Source organism: Amia ocellicauda, chromosome 9 (assembly GCF_036373705.1).
Source record: "Amia ocellicauda isolate fAmiCal2 chromosome 9, fAmiCal2.hap1, whole genome shotgun sequence".
Classification (NCBI taxonomy): domain Eukaryota; kingdom Metazoa; phylum Chordata; class Actinopteri; order Amiiformes; family Amiidae; genus Amia; species Amia ocellicauda.
The window spans coordinates 12,480,348-12,503,700 of NC_089858.1; the positions used below are offsets into that span (position 1 = coordinate 12,480,348).

A 23,353-nucleotide genomic window follows, 5' to 3' on the forward strand; every position below is an offset into this window, starting at 1 on the left:
TTTATGTTCACTTAAATTGGCTACAGGAAGGTAAATGAGAGCTCACCTAAACTAAAAACTAATGCTTAACATCGTTGTCCGTCCCTATCTACAAGAGACCAGGAGGGAGTGGCATAACAGGGAAGCAGGAGAGACGGACTTTAATGACAGAGAGGCAAGGGGAGAAAGAAGTGAGCCTGACGCCAAGGACTCAAAGTCAACGTTCGCCAAACAGTTTAATATAGGTCCTTCAGATTAACAGGCTAATAACCCAGCTGGTGCCAACTGGGAGCAAGATCAATTCACAGCATGACTTGGGTTCTTTGCAGTATCGGGTACATTGAGGAAGAACTCTTGGTTCTGTGAAGCAGACAGTGTTTGACTGGGGCCTCCGCGTTCCCTCAGAAGATAAACAGACGCCTGGTTCCACAGGAGGAACAGTGGCGTTATAATAGGACTCTAAAAAAGGAAACAGAAAAAAGGGACTGTTCGTATAACAGGATTGCTCTTATTACCATCAGATTAGCACAAAGCCGCTGCACTCCCAGGACCTCACAGAAAACACACAGGCTGAGCCACGGGAGCGGAGCGTTCAGGAATCAGGATGCTGCGAAAGAAGGCCACTGGTGTGAGGTCATGCTGAAAGGAAAGTGGAGAAGAGGAGGGTTTGTGCACAGGAGAGAGGATAGACAGAAGAGAAGAAAGGATGAGAGAGAGAGAGAATAAGAAGAGGTAGCAGCAATTTGGCTGAGAATTATAAAGAGATTGGAGGGAGGGAGAGAAAGCGAAATAAAAACACTGCTTGAGGACAAGTGTTGGATTGGGGAGGCGGTTCGTTGGAAGCACACTGGGAAAAGAGAGCAGGGTGCCCCTCTAAGCTAATCGAGGACGATGAGACCCTAATTACACCCCATCTGTGACGAGAAGCAGAACAGAGGAGGAGGGAGGGGAAAGGATGGGGGTCGGAGTAGAGAGAGAGAGAGACAATGCAAGAGAGAGAGAGAGAGAGAGAGACAGAGACAAAGCAAGTGAGACAGGGAGCCGGATGGGACGGAAACAGCAGCAGGGCAGACACAGAGAGCAAGGCTCTTTCCGCCACAAGGCTGTACTTTCCTTCCATATTAATTCACCACGGGCCGATCCCCCAGAGTAATACCCTAATTGGGTGATTCTCATGAAACCAACCATGAACCATGGGCATGATTTGAATATAAAAAATGTTATGAAACTAAATGGTAAAACCTTAATCCAATAGATATACATGTATTCTGTATTGCACTCAAAGATATTACAACTTTTAAATGGGTTATTTCAGATTTTGTATGCATTTTCCAGTTAATTTCTCATTACCGCAATGTGTCCCCAGTTCAAAAAGATGGTCATCTAATGTATTACAAGTAAAATAAACTCAAATAAAATAAAATAAGTATGTTGTGTCAAATGTCCAATAGTCTATAAAAATGATTTAATTAAAAATCTAGACATCATCATATGGATAATGAAAAAACATGGTGTCCATCAACCCATTTCTCATTACCACAATATTTGTTCATTGCCCTGTCAAAATCATAACAATATTGTCAATAACGTATTATTCTCCTATGATGATCAACAAGAGGAGAAGTTCAAAGATGGACACAAAGTATGCTAGTCTCCTCACTTTTACTCACTAAACCCCTTGTTCCCTACACTGTAGATTCTCATTACCGCTATTGAAGATAAATTGGTATCATTATTTTTAGCATACATTTTTGATCAATATGACAGTATTTAAAATGCTCTACAAGATGATGTATTAATTTTTGCTGAGTCAAAAAGGCTACCGCTATTGTTAGCATTTTTCACTAGGCCTCCTCATTACCACAATGTATTTTCTCATTACCGCTATTTTACGAACCTCAGTTTGCAGTAATGATATTTCTCAGTATTTTAAGTTGAATTTGTCTTTTTATCTGTAAAATGAATGGATAATATTATTAAATGAATATATTACATTGTTGCCCAGGTTGCCCGGTAGTGAGAAAATATTACAGATGAACAATTACATTGTTATGATACTCGGGGGTAGATCCAGGGGAGGTCTCAGGGGGCTCAAGCCCCACCTACATTTTTGGTCCCAGATTTTCAAATGTTATGCCTTTACAGCATAGCACTGCAGTGATAGGAAAATGTATACTGTTCCTTGAAATGATAAATCATATTTATTTATTTTTAATGGGTGAGAATGCACAATTTTCGATGAGTTTTCATTGGAAATAAGCTGTTTCTAGGTGAATTCAAGTCTCCCGTTGTGATGCCTAAATTCATCAAGAACATCTCCATAAATTAGTTTGAGGTACTTATTTATATACAGGTGCGCAAACAAAAGTCTTTTGACTTTCATTGTAGAGCGCAAATATGTTTTGAGTAGTTTTAGCCACTGAATGATCGCTCCCCTGTTGCTGTCGTACCATCCTTGTGAAGCGTGCCCAAAAAAAGTTTTCCTCGTATACACCAAAGAATATCAACACTGAAGGTGCACTGCATGTTCATTTTCTTTCCTCCAATTTTAAATTCCTGACCCGTCAATGTGATGCTTTACAGAGGAAAGTTAGTAAATAAATAATAATAGATTCTTCTCCAGTTTCACTTTCCCTATTGAAGCTGGATATCAGTCAAATCGAGGTAAATATGTTAATAGGGATGGTTTAGCCACTCCAGCCTCGGAACTTAGGGATAGTCTTGGGCATGAATGAAATATTCAATTTTTTCACAATTTCCATGTCCCCGAGGCCCCTCCCCACTAAGTACATCACTGTTTTTTCTCTTAGACATTATTCATTCAATTAACTGCAAATGTCTGATTTTGACCCACCTAAAAGAGGAGTTCAGGTGGAATGTTATTTATTATGGGAGTAAATGGTAGTGAGGAGGGTCTAGGGGTCTTCAACTACATGAATTATCATATTTATATTAATTTAAAAATAGGCATTATTAGGCATAAAATTAAGTAATATCTTTTAATCTCAACCCATAGGATGGATGTCAGCATAGGTGACCACCTGTATCGTCTATGCCTGGAGCCAGCCCTGATTAAACTCAAGAAACATTTCTAGTGCTTTATGCTTTCATATTGATGCTGCACCATATCTATACATTTTACACTGTTATTTGATTAACATGAAATGTGAAATCAAATACTATTGCTCTTTACAGAGGCTACTCAGTACCTCCCATTACCAAAATATTCACTTATCATTACCGAAATATGAAGTAATTTAATTGTCATTACCTTAACTGCACCTTCAATTAAGCATTCCATAATGCAGACACTATGAGTTAAACTGCTGTAGGAACTCAACATAATGTGGTAAGATAAAAAATTAAAATGAATTATCCCATATGTTATGATCGCATTCTTGAGGTATATTTCAGTAATGAGAAAATCTTGAAAATAAAATATATTAATAAAGAATTCTATTTTGTCTATTACTACAGCTAGCTTAGAGCTACTTTTTACCATATCAATTAAAAAAACATGCAAAAAAAAAAAAATCACTTGTGCTTGTGAATGTTATTGCGGTAATGAGAAATTTCATTCACTTGGTACAAAAAAAAGTACTACAATGTATAAAAATAAGTAAATAGTCTCTTTGAAATCAATATTTATAGTGACTTTAGACCCTACTAACCATACATGTGTTGGTCAATATCATTTTTTTTTTAACTCAAAGAGGATCACTCTGAAATGAGAATTGTGTGAGAATCACCCAAATACCGAGCCACTGGTTGCCACTTTCTCTCCAGGCTGCTTTCGCCTGTCAGATGGGGCTTTATGTCTTTAACCTGCATGGAGCCCAACCCCACACAAGGCGCATGCTTTAGGTGCACGCCTCGGTGCTAACGGGGAACACAAATGTAGGAAAACCGGGGGAGAGGGCAAACCAGGGAGACAGGCAGAGAGACGAAAGGAGACACTCTCACGCGGAGACACACAATCAGCACAACATTACAGTAACTCAGACTCCTAATGCCAGAGTGACAGCGTTCCCCATCCCTCTTGGAAAAAGTACAGCTGGTCATTAAGAACGCTGGATAACTACAGAGGACTACAAGAGAGAAACGGAGGACAAGTGGCTCAAACAGAGGTGCCAAAGACAGGTAACTCACAAGCAAAAGTCCTGTTGAATATACATGAGATGTTTCATGTAACCAAAACGGCCGTGAAGAGCACAAAGCACCAAGCGATTCAGTTTTAATCCGTTTCACTCTCCGGATACGCCACGCAGCTCGACAGCATTTCACCACACTGTAAATCCCCGCATGAAGGCGGTGGCGGCGGCTTCAGCTTTTCGAGGGAAGCCAGCATGTGCAGGAGATCAATCACAGTGGATGTTGTACCAAGTCGGGCTGTCATCATAGGCCTGCTTTACAGGGGAGACTGAGCTAAAAGAAAAAGTATTCAAAAGGCCAAAAAAATAATGAAAATAAAATTTTGTACAGAATGCAAACAAAAATGAACACAAAATTCGACCAATTTACTGGTGCACAAAGTGGGATAGAAGCTTGAATGTGGCATGATAAGTAGCCAAATGATCCGAGGCAGAGAAACCCACTGCTCCCCCAAAACGGTCAAGGCTGTGCAGATGATGCATTCTCATACAGATACCGTATCCGCAAATAACATCCTGCTCCCAACATCACCCTGGGATTTCTGAAGCCAAGAGTCTCAGCAAGACCTTTACCGCCCACCCCACATCTCACGAGACAAATGGACAAACAATTTTCAGAATAATATTGGGAAATCCAAAAAGGAGAGAGTAATTTAGCTGGCAACAATCACAACAACAACTGTTTAGTTCAGAGACCCTTTCAGATCGATGCTTTTTCACACTGCCTCATCAAATGAAATGAGGGTTGCTGACGGAATTTGACAGACGAAACTGATGGGAAAATGCAAGAAAGTCACGTCTCTCCGTAAGTGCTGAAAGCATTATCTCCACATCTCTGTGTTTTAAATACAAAGGAAAGAGAGTGTTACATGCAAACAACAAAAAATGTACAATTCCCTTCTTCTGTTTCCAGGTTTGCTTTGATCCATTATGCCTAATAAACAGATGCTGCAAATCATCCTTTGACCCCCCCCATCCATTTATGATTAATTATTAAAAAAAATATTTTAAAAAATGCTATTACAGTATTTAAGATGTCTGATTTATAACAGCCAGTTCCAGCCCCCTCAAAGGAAACTGTACTTGATTTGATTGGTACAATTCGCTGCTCCACTGTGCTTCGCTGCCAGGATGCAATTAAGACTCCCAAAGCTCAGCAGCAGGATCCATTTCAGGCTGTAGGAGCTGCATGCTCTTTTAATCAAAAGGCAAATGCATATGAATAGAGGTGAGATTTGAATTACATCTCCCTGAAAAGAAGCTCACAGAACATGAAAGATCCCCAGCCTGCCATGGGAATACACACAGGAGCCCCCAGGTCCCAGAAGCAGATCTGAGCAGAACCACCATGCCACCGGGCCATGATTACTTCCATCCCTGCAAAAACAAACCCGGATCCGACACTTACTGGAAGCTCACAAACTGTGGTGCTCGGTCAGTTAATTTTCCCATAAACAGTTACACGGACGACTCCTTGGCAGTTTTGGGACGCTGCAGAGGTGCGGAGAGTCTGCACACAGCTCAGGCATTTGGTCAGAGAACAGCCATCCAGGCGGTGAAGACAGACCCAGATGGGCACGTGAGGAGACAACACTGCGGATGGCAACGTGCTCCACTGTCACGCACTGGTGCTCCACGGCCCCTGTGCCACGCAACACTGGAGACACCCCTTCAGCATCCTGCACTGCAACACAGCCCACTGTCCAGCCAGGTCTCTGCCCGCATTCACCTTCAGCAAAACCAGCAGTACCAAGCAGCATATGTCACTGTCCAAAAATACATACACACCGTTTTAGTTTTACTACTGATATGAAGCACCGTTCAGGGTTCTGTTTGCATGCTTTTAATAATCCCACATCCTGCTACATAAGCAAAAAGATGCTAAGTTTAATATATACTACAGTTCTTTCCTAACAGAGTAAATCTTACAACTGCAAACTCAAGCAGATTACCCCAGAACAGACAGAGCTGAACACCTCCATAGAGATGAGGCCAAACAAGCTTCCAAGAAAGAAGTGAACAAAATTAAAAATAAATACATAAAAGGCATTTTGTTATAACAAGAGAAGTATAAAACCGCTGCCTGCCAACCATGATACCACATCTTATTGTACCATTATCAGTGTGGTGAACAGGAAATGAGCAATGCTGACACAGACCCTGGCTACCAGCAGGAGGTCCCTGAAAATTCCCTACAGGATATAGATAAATAAATAGACAAATAAACACAGCCACTAAAGAGAATATTAATGTCACAGTATGCTTTCCCCCCTCCCTGCTCTGAAGATTATGCTTTGCATTTTAATTGACACACTTAAAAGTCTCTCTCAGGGGCAGTTTGCATCAACCCATAACTGCCAACTACTTAATTGCTGGTTGCTTTCCTGTCCCACCCTTAGCAACGACTGAAAGACTCCAGTTGGGGAATGCAAAGCATGCTGGGAATGCTAATCACTGGCCAACACACCATTTCCCACTGGCCAACTGTCTATCAAAACTCCACGTGCGACACAAATCTGCACCTAATTGTGTATCTCCATGAAGTATTTTCCACCACACTAGACTTCTGCTATGGAAAGGAATTAAAACAAACAGCTAAGGTTACGCCATCAAATATCTTAGATTGCCTGCAGGGACTCCCACATCAGAAAGACTGATGTGACACTTTTTGGTGTTTTTAGATTAGGAAAAGAAAAACATCATGATCGTTTTGGGTTTAAAAGGTGAAATAGTTACTTTAAAGTTACTTATTTATCTGCTGTGTAATGGAGAGAGATCTCCTGCAGGTCAAACTGATCTGTGCAGTTCCGGCCTGCAACTTAATAGGAGCATGCATGTCTCAGTCACGGCATTAAGTTGGCAAATCGGGGGTGTGGGTTTATTATATAAGCATAAAATAAAATCAATTATACCCGCTGTATTTACACCCCCCCAAGGGGATACTTGGTCTGAGTAGGAATACTAATATCTGAAAATATTGACAATGATGACATATTCTGGAACCAGACATTCTACTGATCAAAACAAGACCATCCACTGCGCTCTCCTACTCCCAGCACATCACCACGCTGACGCGCACCTGCAGATTCTTTCTGAGCAACATACGCCGGATCCGTCCCTTTCTCACTGACTACTCAACTCAGCTACTCGTCCAGTCACTGGTCCTCTCCCGCCTGGACTACTGCAACTCCCTCCTGGCCGGCCTGCCTGCATCTACTACCCGCCACTCCAGCTCATCCAGAACTCTGCGGCTCGTCTGGTATTCTCTCTGCCACAATTCGCACACGCTACTCCACTGCTCCGCTCCCTCCACTTCAGTTCAAGACATTGACCCTCACCTACCGCTGTCTCGACCACAGGGCACCAAGTTACCTTCAGTCACTTGTCTCTCCATACATCCCCTCCAGACCACTGCGCTCCTCCAGTGCCAGAAGACTAACTCTCCCTTCTCTCCACTCTCCTTCCTCCAGAGCCGCTCCTTCTCATCCCTGGCCCCTAAGTGGTGGAACGACCTGCCCACCGAAGTCAAAACAGCAGAGTCCTTGACCTCATTCCGGCGCTTACTCAAGACGCATCTTTTCCAACAGTACTTGTAATATTAGTCCTCTATCCCTGCTAGATAGCACTTCACCTTTATTTGCTCCTCGCGTTCTTGATTGTTTTCCTCCTTGCTCCCTTTCCCGTAGCCCTCGTCTGTAACCCTACATCTTGACAGCACTTAGCTTTCACCGTCCAGGATGTAGGAAGTCTCTTACTGTACTTGTGTAAATTGTAAATTGGAATTTGTAAAATGTATTATTTTGAATTGCTATGTTTTAGCCAAGTTGAATTAGTAATGATTGATGCCTTGATGCCTTGATTGATGTACTTCTCTGTATTTTTGCACTTATGTTGTAAGTCGCCCTGGATAAGGGCGTCTGCCAAGAAAAAAAAAAAATAATAATAATAATAATAATAATAATAAAAAAAATAAAATAAATAATAATAATAATAATAATAATAATAATAATAATAATAATAATAATAATCCACATTTTGGTAGAAGCAACACACTCCCATAGAGAGCTCAAAATGTCAAGATGGAAAACTGTTTACAGTGCACTAATACACAACGATTTTACATAATTGGATCTGAACTTCTCTGTGTTTGATATAACATATATACTAGATTAATCGTTAAGTTGTTCTGAACAAAACAAGCCTATTTGCAAACAAATCCGAAACTGAGTGATCTGTGATCGTCTGAATGAGACGCCCATCCCCCCCAAAGCAGACTGTGTGTTTACCCCCCGGGCTCTGAATGATGGCAGGCGACATGGAAACTGTAAATCAGATGTGTTTGAGAATGAAACGCGCTGGTAGCCAAGAGAATAAGCTTTCAAACGATGTGCGCATTGTAGGAATACAGTGTCACTTCTATGCACAAGAGCTGCGCGCAACACTGCCAAATAATGCTTAAGAGGGTGTAGTAACAGTATATAACAATGATATGTACATTATTTTTCAGTTTTTGGTAACCTAAACTTTTTTTTCTAACCTCTGTCAGTTTACCACTTACCTTTGTACCATTTCAGGTTATTCACTGGACTTAAACTGCTTAAATTCAATAAAAAGCAGAAAAATGGGGGTGTTCTAAAACTTTTGACCAGTAGTGTATGTATAAAAATAGAATATTAATTTACCATTTTGACAGGGGGAAAATAATTGTGGTATCGCAATCATTGACCAAAAGTAGCCAGCACAGCCGCCAGCTGCCCTCCTCTCATTTGCAACCTTTTTTGTTTTCGTGTTGACAATTCAGAGAAACAAACAAACAAAATAAAACCCTAAAGAGCGTCTGGGGAGGGAGTTCACATAGCACCAATTCTTTACTGCAGCCCTGCTTTACTACAGTTTTTTGTTTCATTGTTTTTTTTCTCCTAATGAGGATGAAAAGCTGGAAGAAGTGGGATTAAGCTGGCAAGTTTTTTGGCAACCAAATTCAACTTGACAGCTTTTCTTTTTATTTGGTACCATTGGGTATTTTTATGGGTGGTGAATTTAGCATGATGTTAAAAGTTTTATGAATGTGAGCATGAATATGCACAGAAGGAATCTGCCTCTTGGCCTGATCTTCCCCCACCTCGCCAGCGCTGGGAGGAAGGGAGAGGGGCTCCACCAGCAGAACATCACTGTGGACAAACCATCACCCTGCTTAAAATGTAGGCAGGACCGACTGGCTACTAGTCTTTGAAGACGACTTTAGCCAAGTAAGGAACTAAAACATCAGTTTCAATACTTGTAATATAGCAGCTTATTCTCCAGAGCTGTTCAGCACTCTTATTTCCCATTTATATAACTCTGCTGCCTTATACTCCTGTTTACTTATAAATTATACAAACTCTTATTATTTTACTGTGATTCCTCCTACGCCCCCTGCCATTAGCTCATACCCAGGACTTCATAGTATCATATCTGCACTTTGTATTTTATATTAATTGTATTACTGCACTATTGTAAAGCTTAAATTGAATTTTGTATTGATTTATATTACTGCACATTTGTAATGCTCAAATTGAATTTTGTATTGATTTGTATTACTGCACATTTATAATTCTTGTATAACCGTAAGTCACCCTGGTTAAGGGCGTCTGCCAATAAATAAATCATAATACTTACGGACCAAAAAAAAACAAGAACAGATTTAGAAATATGAAACAAAATGGTCCTCCAAAGTCCAGACTTGGACCACTGCCACGCTCCCCGCCACAGGCAGTTTGTAACCAGCTGCTCCACTGTAAACACCACCCGAGACAGACGCACAGACAGAGGAGGAAAAGAGAGAGTGCCAAAGGTACAATACTCACAGTAAGTCTTCCTGGTCAGTTCCTCCACCACCTCAGGTTTCAGTTTGCTGTTGGATTTCCCCATGGTCAGGCTGTTTATCCCCGGTCCCTTAGGCTCATCAAGACTCTCCCCCCCGGAGCGTGCTCAGTCAAGTCCCTCGCTCACTCTCTGGCTCGCTCACTCACTGCCGACAACTGTGCACGCGCCAGGCCACACACAAACGAGCGTACGCATAAGTATAAATTAGCAACAGAAAATAAGAGTGGTCAATAAATAAATAAAGGGGAAATTAAACTAAATCTCTCTCTCTCACACACACACAAAATAAATCACTTTAGCAGAAAAGCACTCAAGTTCTGCAAATGGAAATTCTGCCACCCACCCGTATGTGTGCATCTGAGGATCTCGGCAGCTTTCAAAGCTTCCCGTGGGTCCGGCCGGTGGCTCAGCCTAGCAGAGTTTGCTCCCAAAACACTGAGCCTCTCCCATCAAATCAAATCCAATTTCAGGAGAACTGTGAGTCTTGCTCTCAGTGCTGTAAGCCCATTTCCTCTCCTGGTGCCAAAGTGGGAGAGCGACGGTGCGCTCTGTGTTTCTCCTGTTGTCCTTGGTTACAAGAGTTACTCGCTGGCTGGCTGGCTGTTTCTCTCTGTCTCTCTCTCTCTCTCTCTCTCTCTCTCTCCTCACACACACCTCTCTCTGCCTGCCTCTCTCTCTCTCTCTCTCACTGGGTAATACTTAACAGAGATTTCTTCTGGCTTGACAGCTCAGATAAGAGGTGGGCAAACTCTAACACACTGCACCTCTCTGCTCCTCTCAGCACCAGAGCCTTCCCATTTCCTTCTCTGGCATTCCTAATAATAATCGCATTAATAACCACTCACTCACTCTGCCCGCAGCTGCCAACGAGAGCCTTGCAAAAGAATCGAACCGGACAAGAAACGCAGACAAAGTAAACGAAAGCTGACCGCGATGAAGGCAATAGCAGGAAGTGCCACAGACGGGCTTCACGCACTCTGTGAAGTAGACAGACAGAGATTTGTGTATGAATATATCGGTGACTCCTATTCCCCGGCAGGAAGGATTAATTAATCACAGGTTTGCGGGTGAAGACATTCTCTCTCTCTCTCGTTGTTGGCTGCTTCCTCGGCCCGGTGATTCACAGGGCTCCTTTCCTCACAATCGACACCATCAATCAAGCGTCTGCAACACTGCAGGGGAGCTCTAGCGCAGGCAGGAGTGGCAGTGGGATCTCGGCGTCAGAGGAGTGCAAATAATACATCCAACCCTCGGTCTGTGGAGAGGAGCTGCTGCCGTCGTTACGTTTGATCGTCTTTCAATTGGGATGCTCTGACGTCCTGCCACTATCCTGTCCTTGGGAAATAGTTTTTATGATTATTATTAGTAGCAGCAGTTAGTACAATGGTTCATATTCTTCTTCTTAGTATGATCAAATCCTCCTTGAAGACATTGTGGTCTGTTTGCTCATCTCCGTGGTCCAGGCAACTCCAGACCTGCGAAGACAAACAGTACCGGGCATTACAACACAAAACGTGCAGTACAGACCAACACTCTGAGCACCTGAGGAGCACATTGTGTTCTTCAGGACACCTGGGCTGAGAAACATGCTCTTGTATTATTATTATTATTATGGCAAGGCCAGCATCTTCCACTGTTGCGATTTCCCTAGGCCTACAGCTGTGGAGCCCCTTCCCGCACCGCACTACATCCCCCCACTGCACCGCTTCAATGGCCTAGCTGCAGTGGCACCCCCGAAACTGCCCACGTCCTGCTCCTTTCACATGCAGCACTTCACACCACAGAAAACACTGTGCAAAGCAAGCAGTCAAGTCACACTTTTACAGGAAGCAGAGATAAATAAATGCCACTTGACACCAGGCCGCATCTCTGTCGGTATAGAAGCCGCTCCCCGTGCCGCAACTGCAGAGACGGGCTTCCTGTTGCGGCAGCCAAACACCAGCTGGGGTCCCAAGGCCTATTAACGTGGGTCAGTTTTGTTGTTGTCATTATGGCTTATGTGTTTATATTAAAATGCTTTTGCAGAAACATAACAGAGCTCTCCTGTATTCCAGACAAACAGCACAGAAGAACGCGTTTTATGTTTCTCCTCATTAGTGTCTTAAAAGTCGGCCACTGGCGGCCCTTGTCTGTAGAGCTCCAGGTCAGCTGACCTCAGGACGGCAGAAACTCGAGGTTTCTTTTAAAGCTGAACTGAAAAGCTGGTTTGTGACTGTAGTTTTCACCATAGTGCACAGGTTAAAGCATAGTGTCTTTAATTCGGCATGCTGCAGTGCCCTGGGACGCCCTGGCATCAGCAGACATGCAAGTACGGTATTGGATTGTATTATATCATTGCTGGGTTGAGGGTCAATAGCTCAGGCTACACACGCAACACGGATCTTGAATTGTGTATAAATTAGCAGTGTATGTGTGTGCGCACAAGAATAATCAACTTACACAAAGCCATATATAACAGCTCACAATTAATTATGAATTCAATGACTTGTGCTGCACATTCGCCCCTCCTCTTCCATCTGTTACTCCGCATCCAGCACAGCCTTTTCCTTTAATCTATTCCATAACCAAAGCCAATAAAAAAAGAACTGTTCATATTGTGTTGCACACTGCTGGACTTGGTAGGGGACATTAAATACCCTAATACAGTGGGCAGTACTGCCACGGTAATTGACATCAGAAAGAGCTGCATGAGACACTCTTATGCGTTACCATGGGCCATTGGCGCACTGGATACTATTGCATAATTAGAAAAAGGTAATTGCTTTTCAGCATACGAGGTCAGGCACTTAAGTCAGATGTATCGCAGAGAATGGAGACATTAATATTTATCGTTGTTGGTTTGTTTTGTTTTGTTTCTCTAAAGATGTGACATGCAATGCCAAACGCCAGAGTAGCGCCGACCACAACAGCTCAGATGTGTGGTATCCTGATACACTCTCTGACCGGGTATCAAATAAACAATGTTTTCAAGTATTATTCCACAGCTGCATCTCCGAGTCGTATTTTGGGGAGCACTGGCATCATGGCGTGTGTAATTCACGGACCTATTTTTTTATAGGGAAAGGGGCCTTATGTTTTATTCAATGCTTGACAAAGTAACATGGCTAAAATTAAACAAGACCTCCAGGCACGGAGTAGCATTTCTGTCAGCAGCACAGTGCTCCTTTCACTGTCTCGCTGAACAGACGACCAAACCTCTCTCTTACTCCTGCAAACAGCTTAGCGCCTCCGAGTCACTGCTGTCCTCAACCTGACTTAATGAACAGTAAAGTAAAACAAACCAAGAAACAAAAGCACATCCACCTGTAAAGGAAATCTGCAACCTCTCTAGATAACTTTTCTCCCATTTAAATATTACTTCTACATCAGAAAAGGGGAGAAACTGAAAGTCTCCCTGGAGGCAGAAGGTTAATAGAAGCAAGCACCCATCAACATAATAATAAAAGTACACAGCATCTCATTGGGGTGATTGAGGAAGTGCTAATGTTCACCCCCTTGAGATATTGACAGGAGATGTGAAGCATAAACCCCTCCTTCCTGGCTCTCTTATTCCCCGCTTGCCTCTGGCCTCAGACGTGCCTCAGCAGTCCAGAACCTCAGCCACCCATCCCATGCAAGTCTCATACATCTTCGCCTGCAGGGACACTGGCTCATTCACTCATTCAATTTTCTAAAAAGGTCTTTAGCAGATAAAGAAAAGAAGAAGAAAAAAGCCCTCCGGTTCCTCCAGTGCACTGCAGATATTAATTGTATATTTTATCAAGGAAATGGACACAGATAGATGGCGGGGGGAGGGGAGAACTTGATCTCATTCTCTCAACGGCAGTGGGGTAGGGGGGACACTTGGCGGACAAACCACATTTGACCACCTTGTCTGTATCATCAGCTAAATTGAAATCTCAGCTTTGCTCTGCAAGTGCACAACGCTTCAGTGTCCTGCTCAATTCTCCCAGTTTCAACACCAACACTGAATGACACACACTGATCCTTGGAGTGTGAGTGAAGCGGAAAGGATCCGAGACTTAAACAGTAGACAAGGATGACTGAATCTGGAGCTGCATGACACGATTCTTCAAGTATCTGGGAGACTGCGTTTACTGGGAGGTAGTTACAATGACCGTGATGGAACAGCCGCAGGGATTAATCAGCACTCTCGGTGGGCACACGTTAAAGGATGCCTTCACCTGGCAAGCGAAAGAAAGAGAAATCCTTCACACAATCCCCTCAGATTTGATCTCTCGGGCATTATGGTGCACACGATTGTAATTGATTTATTTGAATGTATTTAACCTTGTAGGCTACATTCTCACTTGATTGCTTAAATTCTTAAACCAATACTCAGGGAAAAACATATCTGCTTCAGCCGTCTCCAATCAATCATGAATCAATGTCCCATCAAATCAATAACTCTTCCTGGTAAACGGAATCCAGATCATCAAGGGAGCTTACCTCATGCAGGCTCTAGCTGAAACACGATGCAGCAGATAAAGTAGGAGATCTCTTTTTCCCAAGCTGCCACCGTGACCGCGACAGCTGCAACCTAATCTACAATACGGCACACTTTCACCACAAGTTCAACTGTGCCATGTGGCCATTAAGGGCAGCTCCACCCAGGCGAAACGACCCCCATTACATCACCAAGCTGGGCTAGCATTTACCCGCTGCTGTAGACCAGAGGCCGTGGTGCTGGTTTTAATATGAAGTGATGACTCCAATTTCCAAATAAATAATTAAATAAATACAGATAAAGAAAGAAACTGTTTAACACACCCCTGCCATTAAACAGGGGCTAGGTTTAAATCCCATGCTTTTAGTTTAAGGGTCTTGAAACTGCAAGACGAGGCTGTCGCACATTCATGTGCTGTAACTGAATAAATGGGAAGAACGCAATCCAGTCCGCAGCCAAGAAAGAGAGGGGATGACCGGGAGTCAAGCAGCCACAAGCTCATTAGGGAGGAGATCCGGCTGTCAGGAGGGGTCACCGGCCTTGGCCATATGCTGGAGCTTCATAAATATCCCACACGCTGTGCATGTAAACCCACATGTATACCCCTGAAAATGAACATTAGGTCTACTGTACCCACTAGTTGGCCCACTACCTACCCATCACATCTCCTGTGGGGCCCACAGTGGCCAGTGAGGCGCACTAGCACAACCAAGAGCTGATTGTGGCATGCATTCCTCAACCTGGCCCCAGACAATTCAAGATAATTCAGTTGCATTAAAAATTGTGATGTGCATTGTCATGTCATGTAACACGTGTAAGCAGCCTATATAATACAGGCACGTATTACATGGCATGCTGTAGCCTACATGTGCTATGTTCATCTCAGTATAGCTAAAATAATTCCTAATCTCATCTTTCCCCTCATCATCAATGCAACAATCAGGCGCTTCATAAAAGGAGTACAACACCCAACGCAATTGTCCTAAAATAATCATTTGCGTATGTAAACTGCAGACTGGGCTGCGTGCATGCGTCTTTCTGGCTCATCCTGGCGACCTGCAGGAATACATTGCGTGTGCTTCCAGACAGAAGCACAGGACTTTAAACACGGATTTTAAATGCATTTTATTAATCCCCCCCAAACCCTGCCGCGCTTAGAAAGCAAGCGTACTTTAGAGCGGTTCTCCTCACGCACAGACATAAAGATCGGTTTGAGATGCAGACCGCCAGAAAGAGGAAAGCGCCCCCTTCAGGGTCTGCACGACGAAGCTGCAGGGACCGGGCAGAAAGCTTTATCTGGCAGATAAGAAATGGAAATGAAATGAAATAATAGTGTATACTATTTCTAAAAGACCGATGCAAAAGTAAAATAAAACAAACACGAAACGCAACAGTTGCTGCACCGAATCCGGATCCGGATCCGCAGCACCTGTGAGAAGTGAAGCGTGGTACCTGCTGCAGCCAAAACTGATCCAATTCAAACTGCTCTTAATTAACAGCGCCAGTCACACACACTACGGTCAGGCCACCACCGGTGACACCTGTGAAGGATTTCTCGTTTGTTTTTGAAACCAGTATGTTTTATATGGTGCGGATGCAGTTCACACATATTTGAGCGCATTTAGGACTGGGGTGGGACTAGCTCAATCAAGTCGAATTGTAAGCGATGTGAAGACACATACGCATCAGCTGCAAATGGTACCAAAGTGAAAGCACATGGTCCAGCTGGTGTCTTTTCTCGGGTATGGTGGAAATAAAACCCACACCGACAGTGCAGCAGCGCTTAACCCTTTCAGCGCCGCCTATCCGCTCAAACCACATGCAGACGCGCGTCTCGGAGGGGTCGTTCATGTCTTTCATTCATTCACGTTTACAATCAATTCAAAATGTTACGAGACACAAGCAAAACGAAACAAAAGCGCGTGCAATGCATTTTTAGTTCAACTTGAAACTGCGTCTCAAGTTTGGCCGAAGTGGAGAGACCACAAGAAACGAGCGTGCCTCTTCTTTGCAAACGATTCAACAGATGATCTAAATATTGCACGACTGTTGTTGTGCACGTCCCGGTTGGTGGCATCTCGCCGTATGCACGCCTGGAAAAGAAACGTCACGGACAGACGCAAACCAGCCCCGCAACAATGGCCCGCACTGGCACAAGCTCGGCTCGCCCGGCGGACGGTGCGGGAAGGACGTGTCGCCAGTACGCTTTCATTTCATCAAATCCCAAACTTAAAAACACTCAACTTACCCTTGCTTTGGACGGCGGGCAGACAAAGAGCAAACAAGCGAGAAGAATGAGAGCGAAATCCCGGGGCTGGTGGCGTGTGTGCCCGGCTTCTTGCGGCTTCCTTTGTCTGCGCTGCGGAGGTTGTGGATCTGGTGCTCCGCGCTCTCCGCCTGCCGCCCGGTCCCTCCCTCGCTCGGTGGCCGCTTCCCAGTGCGCCTCAGGCGGGGCGCCGTCCTGACATCACACGCTCTCGCAGCTCCCACCCGGGGACTAGGCAAGAAGTTAACCCTTCCCTCCCTGCCGCACATCTTGCATGACGGGGTCTAGTGGTCCGGGTTTGAGCAGCTGGGTGTGTGTGTTTTGCACTGTGCCTTCCTGAACCAATGCATCATTTAACAACATAATGTTGATTATTAATCAGGGGGCATATTTCATGAATGCAAGCTGGCAATAATATGCATCAGTGTTTTGTTTCGAGGGGAGACACATTATGGATCTGCAATAAGAGACATCATATCTGTGTGTGTGATCATGTGTAGATTTAAAATCTTGCCAGAGCATGGACTTATTTACATTATTAGGCCTAATGTATTACAAACACACAAACACATACTCTCTCACACACACTTACAAGCGCGCACACACATCCCCTGAGACATTATCACAGGGATCATGTGTATAGTAATATGGAGTTGGAGTTGCCACGTTATGAAAGTACAACACATTACAGTACATTATAACAGTATACAATTTAGTACAACACAAAATAATGTACTACAGTGTATCAAAGCGTATCATAGTACAATACAGTGTGTATAATACAGTATATTATATAGTGTGGATAGGCTTCTCTGCGCACCAGACTAGGTGTATATATACATACACTGATCAGCCATAACATTATGACCACTGACAGGTGAAGTGAATAACACTGATAATCTCGTTATCATGGCACCTGTCAGTGGGTGGGATATATTAGGCAGCAAGTGAACATTTTGTCCACAAAGTTGATGTGTTAGAAGCAGGACAAATGGGCAAGCGTAAGGATCTGAGCGGCTTTGACAAGGGCCAAATTGTGATGGCTAGACGACTGGGTCAGAGCATCTCCAAAACTGCAGCTCTTGTGGGGTGTTCCCAGTCTGCAGTGGTCAGTATCTATCAAAAGTGGTCCAAGGAAGGAAAAGCGGTGAACCGGTGACAGGATCATGGGCAGCCAAGGCTCATTGATGCACGTGGGGAGCGAAGGCTGGCCCGTGTGGTCCGATCCAACAGACGAGCTACTGTAGCTCAAATTGCTGAAAATGTGAATGCTGGTTCTGATAGAAAGGTGTCAGAACACACAGTGCATCGCAGTTTGTTGCCTATGGGGCTGCGTAGCCGCAGACCAGTCAGGGTGCCCATGCTGACCCCTGTCCACTGCCGAAAGCACCTACAATGGGCACGTGAGCATCAGAACTGGACCACGGAGCAATGGAAGAAGGTGGCCTGGTCTGAGGAATCACGAGTTCAAGGTGTTGACTTGGCCTCCAAATTCCCCAGATCTCAATCCAATCGAGCATCTGTGGGATGTGCTGGACAAACAAGTCCAATTCATGGAGGCCCCACCTCGCAACTTACAGGACTTAAAGGATCTGCTGCTAACGTCTTGGTGCCAGATACCACAGCACACCTTCAGAGGTCTAGTGGAGTCCATGCCTCGACGGGTCAGGGCTGTTTTGGTGGCAAAAGGGGGACCTACACAACATTAGGCAGGTGGTCATAATGTTATGGCTGATCGGTGTGTGTGTATATTATTAAAAAAAAAAAACAGTATACTGTAGTGTGGTGTACTGTGATTAATGAGCTAGACTGTAGTGTACTCTGGTAAAAACACTGTTAACTGTTATGTAATGTGGAGTGCTGTGGTAGAAATAGTCTTTCAATTAAAGAAATTCAAAATCCTCCCCACTGTAAATAAGTTTGTAGTGTTTTTATAAACATGTCTAAAGTACAGCAGCTACAGAGGGCGGACCAACAGAGGGCCCTTACTCCCCAAGACGAGCCAAGATGCGCAGTGTCCAGAGACGTGCACTTGCGGGGTTGATGGCGCTAGAAGGGCTGAGCGCAAATCAATAGAAGTCAATGGCGCCATGGTGTGCTGGCGCACTTCTCTCAGTCCTGCCTCTCGTCTCTCCAAACTCCCATTTCGCGCATTGAAGACCGCATGCGAGCAATGCAGCGTCTGAGAAACAATATTTATTGTGACAGGAGCCAAAATCTATCCAGCTAATGAGTCACCGAGACGCGCAGTGCTGGTTATAAAAGCGACAGGATTGCAGCTTCCATATTAAGTGTGCTTGTAAAAGCCTGTTTGATCAAATGCAAACATTATTGGTTTTCTTTTGTTGCTTTTTTTCATTCTTCTTACCCCTTCCAGTTATTGCATGTCTATATTTAGATGTGTTTTACTTTAATCCCTGGTAGTCTGTCTGTTAGTATATTGTGAGAGGTTTCCACCAGGTCTTATCTGTCTATTCCAGAAGGTTATAGATATTAAACTGTACCGACCAGGCTGTTATCCTTGACCTTAGTGGGAAAGCGAGGGGTGGTACGGGATTAATGTCGAATTAAAAAATATATTCAATCATTCGTACTAGCCTTTCGTTCAAACGAGCTTTATTCTGCATGCCAATATTACGTGGGCTATAAATTCAAAGCCATCCCATGCATCTCCCTCTGCCATCCCAGTCCTCTGCAACTGCCCCGCACTGGTGCACTTTGACAGTCTAGTATTTCAAGGGTAGGGAGAGGCAGGAACCTGCAAAGCCGGGATTTAAAATGAATAACACAGGGCAGAGTGGGGGCACATCAGAAGTGGTCTAACCATTCAATTCCCACAAATGGACCAGACTTATTTATAGACGAGCCAGGGATGTGTGCATTGGTTCACATCGTGAGTCAGGAGGACGCTGCAACTACAGCGGGCGAGGTCTGATCTGGCAGGGCTGTCGGGAAGAGATCTGCAAAAACACACACACACAACACATACACGAGTTGGATTCATTATCTTTGGGGTGGACAAGGCAGGGACGTATCCTCTGTGATGCCCCGAGCAGGCTTGCCCTTCTGACTCGGGTGCCAGATTCATTGCACCTTTGAATGCTCCCTGCACTAAACCGGGGAGCCGTGCGCGTCGGTGGGGGTGCTCTTGTGGTACTGAAAGTGGGATCTGTGTCGGCCACTTTGTCTGGCTTGACTGGCTTTTGTCTTGTGTTGTATCTCTGAGGGGAGCAGGCACATTTTCATGTCATGTCAATGTATACAACAGATACAGGAGCTGTGTTGGCAGCAGTGCCCGCGAACAGGCTGTGAAGCTTTTACCAACATTGAAACTGCAGAATTGCTTGCGGATGGCTCCTGCGTGGAAAGCTCTCCTCATACATGCATGCCACTGAGCAGCAGAGACCGGCCTCGGTTCCTTTAAGAAGCCAACAGAGATCATTTTAATTTCATTACATCTAACCTGCGCGGTGCTTCAGAAAAAAACATGTGCTAATTGGCTCTGTAAATGCCCACACAATGCAACAGTTTACCCGCAATTGACTCATCGATCAGCATTAGCTAACAGTGGCTTTCAGAAGAAGTCCAAACATTTTCATACCACAGAAAATGTATCGATTCATGTATTTGTTGGTTTATTTACACATCTTTTTTCTATTTTTCTTTGTTTGACTGGTTGAAATGATTGTTGTAGTATGATAAAGACTTGAAATGGGAAGCACTCCTTTACACAATGAGTTGTGGGGGTCTGCAACAAGCTACCAGCCACATAGCTGAAGCTGAAGTTTTCTTCAATAAAGGGTTGGAGAAATTAATGGTGTGAGTTAGCCACAAATAAGTAAGATGAGTAACTTAAGTCAGTTTTAGTGTAAAATTACATTGGTATAGTCAGTGAAACACAACATTAAATATTAATTATTATTATTTTATTATATTATTATATATTTATATTAAGGAAAACAATTGTTATGGGGCTGATTTTTTTTTTGGGTGGGGAGCAGTGTCTCAAATAATCTCTTAGAAATGCCAGTTACTGTGCCTCATCCGGCGCTGCTCCCCACAGAAACATGTGATAATGAGTCCATATCCCTGCCAGTGCCCAGAGCCAGGATTCAGACTCTTGTTTTTACAGCAAAGCTCGAGGCAACTCAACAGCCTACACATACTTTGTCTCTAGCCATCTCTCCACTATATTATTGAACTAGCCATCTGTCTCCTACAAAATAGGAGGAGACAGAAAAAAAGAGAAGAAAAAAAAAAGCAAGTGATGCAAGCATGGAGAGAGCACAGGCACCTGCAGACTGTGCTGGTTTGGCAGATTCTGACAAGTTGCCTAATTAGCAGTTTGCAGAATTTAAAACTGTTAAATGATCCTCGTTAAGACTCTTATCAGGATATTGAACTTGTGATGATTGCTTTCAATGAAGCTGATCCTGATAGTCTTTGTGTATTATTACTACAGTGTTCACTGGCCTACAAGTCCTCACCATTTAATGTTGATTTGGTGAAATTGTAATCTGAAGTCTAACAAGCTGTAAATCTGTGAGGAAAAGATCACATTATTCACATTATTATTATTATTGTTTGGTCTGTTTGTTTGTTTGTTTTCAAGAAAACAGTTTTGGAGTATTAGCACAGTGGTCAGCTCTCTCTTCAGTGTCTGCTTCCTGGAAAATAGATCATTCTGTCCAATTAAGTTAATAATTTTCTCTGTTAACGGTTTGCAAAGGAGTGACCGAATACACTGTTGCCTTTCCTGGCCAGCCTGGGTGTGGAGGAGCCTCAGTAGAGTCTTCTGTTTCATCCAAACCACCCAATGACTTAAGTGATTCAATTAGTGGACTTAATTAGTCAAATGTACCAAGTGTTCAAGGTCTCCAGTGATTGATGATTTAGTGAGACCTGTAAGAGCTGCAGACTGGTGTAGATCTCCAGGAACACGGGTGGCCATGGCCGCCTTACAGAGAAACATTGAATGTCGTAAAGGCTGCAATACAACCTCTCCCACTCAGCTCAGTGTAGCAGCCGACTGCGTTTACTGCACGGCGCAGGGAGAGGAGGCTGACTGCGGAGTGTCATCAATCACAAAAACAGAACACATGCTGAAAAAGCAGCAGTCTGGAGCTGCTGTCATCTGCACCTCTCCCTTCTCGTTTCTACTGGGCTGCGGGATGCTTCCCAGCGCTGTGCGTTCCCCTGCAGCTCAGTCTTTTATGATATTGTGTTTCATGGTGAAGTACAATTCCAGAAGCCGGCAATGTATATCAAAAATAATAGTTTTGCAGATATATAATTCTTACATTCATCTTGGAAATACTGCTCGGTAGAAAACATTTCTGGATGGAAGTAGATATGCTGGTACACAGTTATACATCCTTGGCTTTGCTATTGCAACTCCTTATCTGCTGGTCTTCCCTCCGTCAAACTCGAATGGTCTCAACACATCTGTGAGACCACTTCCTCACTCTGCAGATAACACGGCTCTTCACGGTTAAAGTGCTTAATATCTCCAGGAGTTTTTTTCTGCACATTTAGTGATACATTCTCTGTAAATGTTCTGCTTGCGCCCCCCAAAAAATGCTTCAAAACATCTGGACCTGTTGCAGTTTGCTGCAAGTCTCCCTGCCTGTGGAATTCCATAGCTCTTTTGATTAGGTCGATTGAAACATTTGGCACTTTTAAGTCAAAACTGAACTGAAAACAATTTACATTTGAATGTGATTTCAAGCCGTGCTGTGTCTAGCTTCGTGGAGTACTCTGGGAGTGTTCGGTGCAAACAGTGCTATATAAAAATGCTTTTTATGTGACCGCCCCCCCCCACATCCTGTGCATCATCACTCGGGAGTGGGGGGGGGGGGGGTCAGTGGCACCTCTCCCTGTGCCAGCTGCTCAGCCACACAGCGCAGCAGAGAAGATGACAAAAGATGAGCAGGACCACCCCGGCACTGGGTGACTCAGCGTTTTCAGAAGACTTAATTACCCTCTTCTGGCTGTCCCAGTTTCAGTCTCTAATTACTCTTCTGCGACTTCATTTGCATTGCCACGTCCCCTTCAGATTGCTTGTAAGGGGGATCAGGAGGAGGCAGGGAGGAAGCCACAGGTCCACCTCTCTGGAAGACACAGAGACTACCACTGGCAAGAGGCAATTAGTAACTGGTCTGGTTTTATAATTTGCAAAAAATAAAACAAAATCATTTTGGTGGTCAGTTGCTGTTGGTGTACCCATCTGTCAGAGTTCCCCTGCATGGCTCAACACATCCCCGCCTTCATGCATCCCTTGAAAACTCTTGATTCACAATTAATGGTCTTGAGTACAGGCATTTTAAGGAGAACTCAGGAGCCAAAACAGGAGTGTCCATGGGAATGCTTAACGTACTAAACTGGGTATCATTTATAAATATTAAAATATAGATGTATGTATGTGTATATACAGTGGGGGAAATAAGTATTTGATCCCCTATCAATCAGCAAGATTTCTGGCTCCCAGGTGTCTTTTATACAGGTAACGAGCTGAGATTAGGAGCACTCTCTTAAAGGGAGTGCTCCTAATCTCAGCTCGTTACCTGTATAAAAGACACCTGTCCACAGAAGCAATCAATCAATCAGATTCCAAACTCTCCACCATGGCCAAGACCAAAGAGCTGT

At 43.9% G+C, this 23,353-nt stretch overlaps 1 protein-coding gene across 2 annotated transcripts in view; it reads right to left on the reverse strand.

Moving 5' to 3' along the window:
* Window positions 1–16,896, reverse strand: part of LOC136758625 (neuronal calcium sensor 1) — a 46,308-nt gene extending 29,412 nt beyond the window's left edge. Inside the window, exons 1-3 of one of the 2 annotated variants that reach the window (XM_066713168.1) lie at window positions 16,691–16,896; window positions 10,845–11,470; window positions 9,977–10,150 (exon numbers count right to left, since the gene is read on the reverse strand). In XM_066713168.1, the coding sequence (XP_066569265.1) occupies window positions 9,977–10,040 (64 nt within the window). In that variant the 5' untranslated portion in view covers window positions 10,041–10,150; window positions 10,845–11,470; window positions 16,691–16,896. Of the gene's footprint in view, window positions 1–9,976; window positions 10,151–10,338; window positions 11,471–16,690 lie in introns of both variants that reach the window. The other variant, XM_066713167.1, reaches the window with a different exon arrangement.
* Between the last annotated feature and the right edge of the window lie 6,457 nt (window positions 16,897–23,353).